The following is a 2,293-nucleotide window of genomic DNA, read 5'->3' on the forward strand; positions in this document are numbered from 1 at the left end:
CCATCGCGATTCTTTGCTGTCACTGAACTCCCTGTCAAAGCAGAAACGGTGCATTCAGTCCGAAGCTTTTATCCCCAGCAGAGCGTATGCTTAGTGAAGCAAATGCCTTGAGCAGGATGAACTGAGTAACCCCAGTGAGACTTTGCCTTTTGTCGCCCTCTGGTGAATTTCTCCAAGCATGGCAGATGACTCAATATTAGGGCCCACGGGGGAAAAAAAACCAACACACTGATATTAGAACATACTTTATTCATCATCATTGTCGTCACAACAAAAGCACAGACTGTAATCTTTTGTAGAAAAAAAAATTACACTTTGGTAGCACAACCTAATTCAGAAAGGCGACTGAAACAGACTTAACCATACAGAGCGATAGAGAAGAACTAGGTCTTTACACTTTATATATATATATTAGACTTTCAAGAAGCAAAATTAATCCGTTCAACATAAAAAGAAAGAAAAAAAAAACCAACAATCAATAACCATACCAATAATCTTTAAGCAAAGCAAAGAGTGTAAAGATGCCTGCAGGCCTGGGACAGCTTCAGAACCACTGGCAGTGTTGTGATGAACCCACACAAATAGTTTGCTTTCTGTTTAAGTATTTAAAAATAAATAGTTTTATTAAAGGACAATGACAAAGACTAATTTTAAAAAGAAAAAAACAGACGAAAAAACAAAACTGTAAACTTGTGATGAGCAACAACTAGTGTACATCAAGTTCTACGGAAACAATGGCAGCTAAGCACTATTACTAATGAATTTGACATTACACAACAAAAACATATTAAAGTATGAAATATAAAATACGTCCACAGACCCAGTTTTTCTTTCTACTCTGAATTAGGGTTTCCAGCATGAAACCACTAACTTAGATGTTTATTTTTTTTCTACATCATAGTATTAAACACTTATCTATGCTGTTGCTCAAGTACAAAAAACAAAACAAACCTATAGGCAGTCCTGAAGAGAGAGAAATGTACCTATTTCCAACAATGGCTTTGGAAGACCTACTCTAGCTGTATTCATCCACTCATCACTGTTACACTTTGGTTATCTGACACTTGCAGTGTTTCCTGTAAGATTTTTTTCCAGCGCTCAGGGAAAGTATACCTGGGTGATGACTGAAGTGAATAAATCACACCGTAAATGTCAAAAAAGCGGTGCCTTACTGGAAAAGAAATGTAAGAAAATATGTACAGAGGGCACTATGAATTAAGTCATTGGCAAGTTTGCAGCCTAGCTGGCAGCACGTTCTTTTCCCTGATAAGTATCATACACATTGCGTGTGTGTGTGTGAGTGTGTGTGTGTGTGTGCATTTACCCAGCCCTAAAGCCTGTGCATTTTATCTCTGCTCACTCTCTCTTTTCTCCATCTGCCATCACACTCATAACCCTAGCAGAACATTCATTATCAGTCAACATTATTATTATCAATTGATTTTGTTATTGTAACGGAAAAAAATACATTTATAGAAACTTAAAGGAAACCACAAGTTTAGCCTTATATATGTGGACATAAAACTTGGAGGACAACTAAGTTCACCTGATAGCTCTTTCTATAATCCATACTTGTCCATTGGTTTTTATAACCAACAAGATAATTAGTCTTCATCCTCTCATCAAAGCTGTGTAAAAACTGTTTCATGTGAGAGCGGAAGCAGAGGAATTGCGTAAGTCCAAAAGCTCTATACATTTGCATAGTGAGAGTATAGGGCTGCCTCGATCTACTAACTTTTCCATATCTTTTTGTTCTTCTCAGGTGCAGTAATTTTCATAATGGAAACACTGAGTTGGACTTTGAAGTTTCCCACAGCCTAACATAATCTTACTTGATTCCAAAGCATTACTTCAGCTCAAAAGTGGCTCACAAAGCTTAAATCAGAAATCCTCTACAGCAGGTTTCAGCAACTTTAAATATATCAAGTCAAGACGATCTTTGCACTGAGCTCATGCCTCTGCCATGAGAGGACAAATAAAAAAGTTATTTGTGGTCCAGAGCTTGAATTTTGTCACCCATTAAGCAGTTCCTGGACCTTCTGACAGTTCCTCCAGGTTCTGTTGCAATGCATATGAGGGGTACCAGGCAGAGTTAACTTTCCAGTGGTGGCCGCAGAGGAATACAGCCATCCATCTCCAGTGACTCGGGCCAGCCTTCATATTTGTTGCTGCTTTTACTGTTTTTCATACGCTAAGGGGGAAAGACAAATATAAATGATGTCAGCAAAACAGACTGGGATCAGGTTCCTATAGCACAGTAGCTGCTGAATAATTGTACACAGAGTGCTGAACA

At 38.2% G+C, this 2,293-nt stretch overlaps 1 protein-coding gene across 1 annotated transcript in view; it reads right to left on the bottom strand.

Moving 5' to 3' along the window:
* Positions 1-308: 308 nt before the first annotated feature.
* fam3a (FAM3 metabolism regulating signaling molecule A) overlaps positions 309-2,293 on the bottom strand; it is a 6,015-nt gene continuing 4,030 nt past the window's right edge. Inside the window, exon 10 of the mRNA XM_005914791.3 lies at positions 309-2,191. Within this exon, the coding sequence (XP_005914853.1) occupies positions 2,093-2,191 (99 nt within the window). The 3' untranslated portion in view covers positions 309-2,092. The remainder of the gene's footprint in view (positions 2,192-2,293) is intronic.

Source organism: Haplochromis burtoni, unplaced genomic scaffold (assembly GCF_018398535.1).
Source record: "Haplochromis burtoni strain Fernald_Lab_line unplaced genomic scaffold, NCSU_Asbu1 Contig_9, whole genome shotgun sequence".
In the NCBI taxonomy this organism is placed as follows: domain Eukaryota; kingdom Metazoa; phylum Chordata; class Actinopteri; order Cichliformes; family Cichlidae; genus Haplochromis; species Haplochromis burtoni.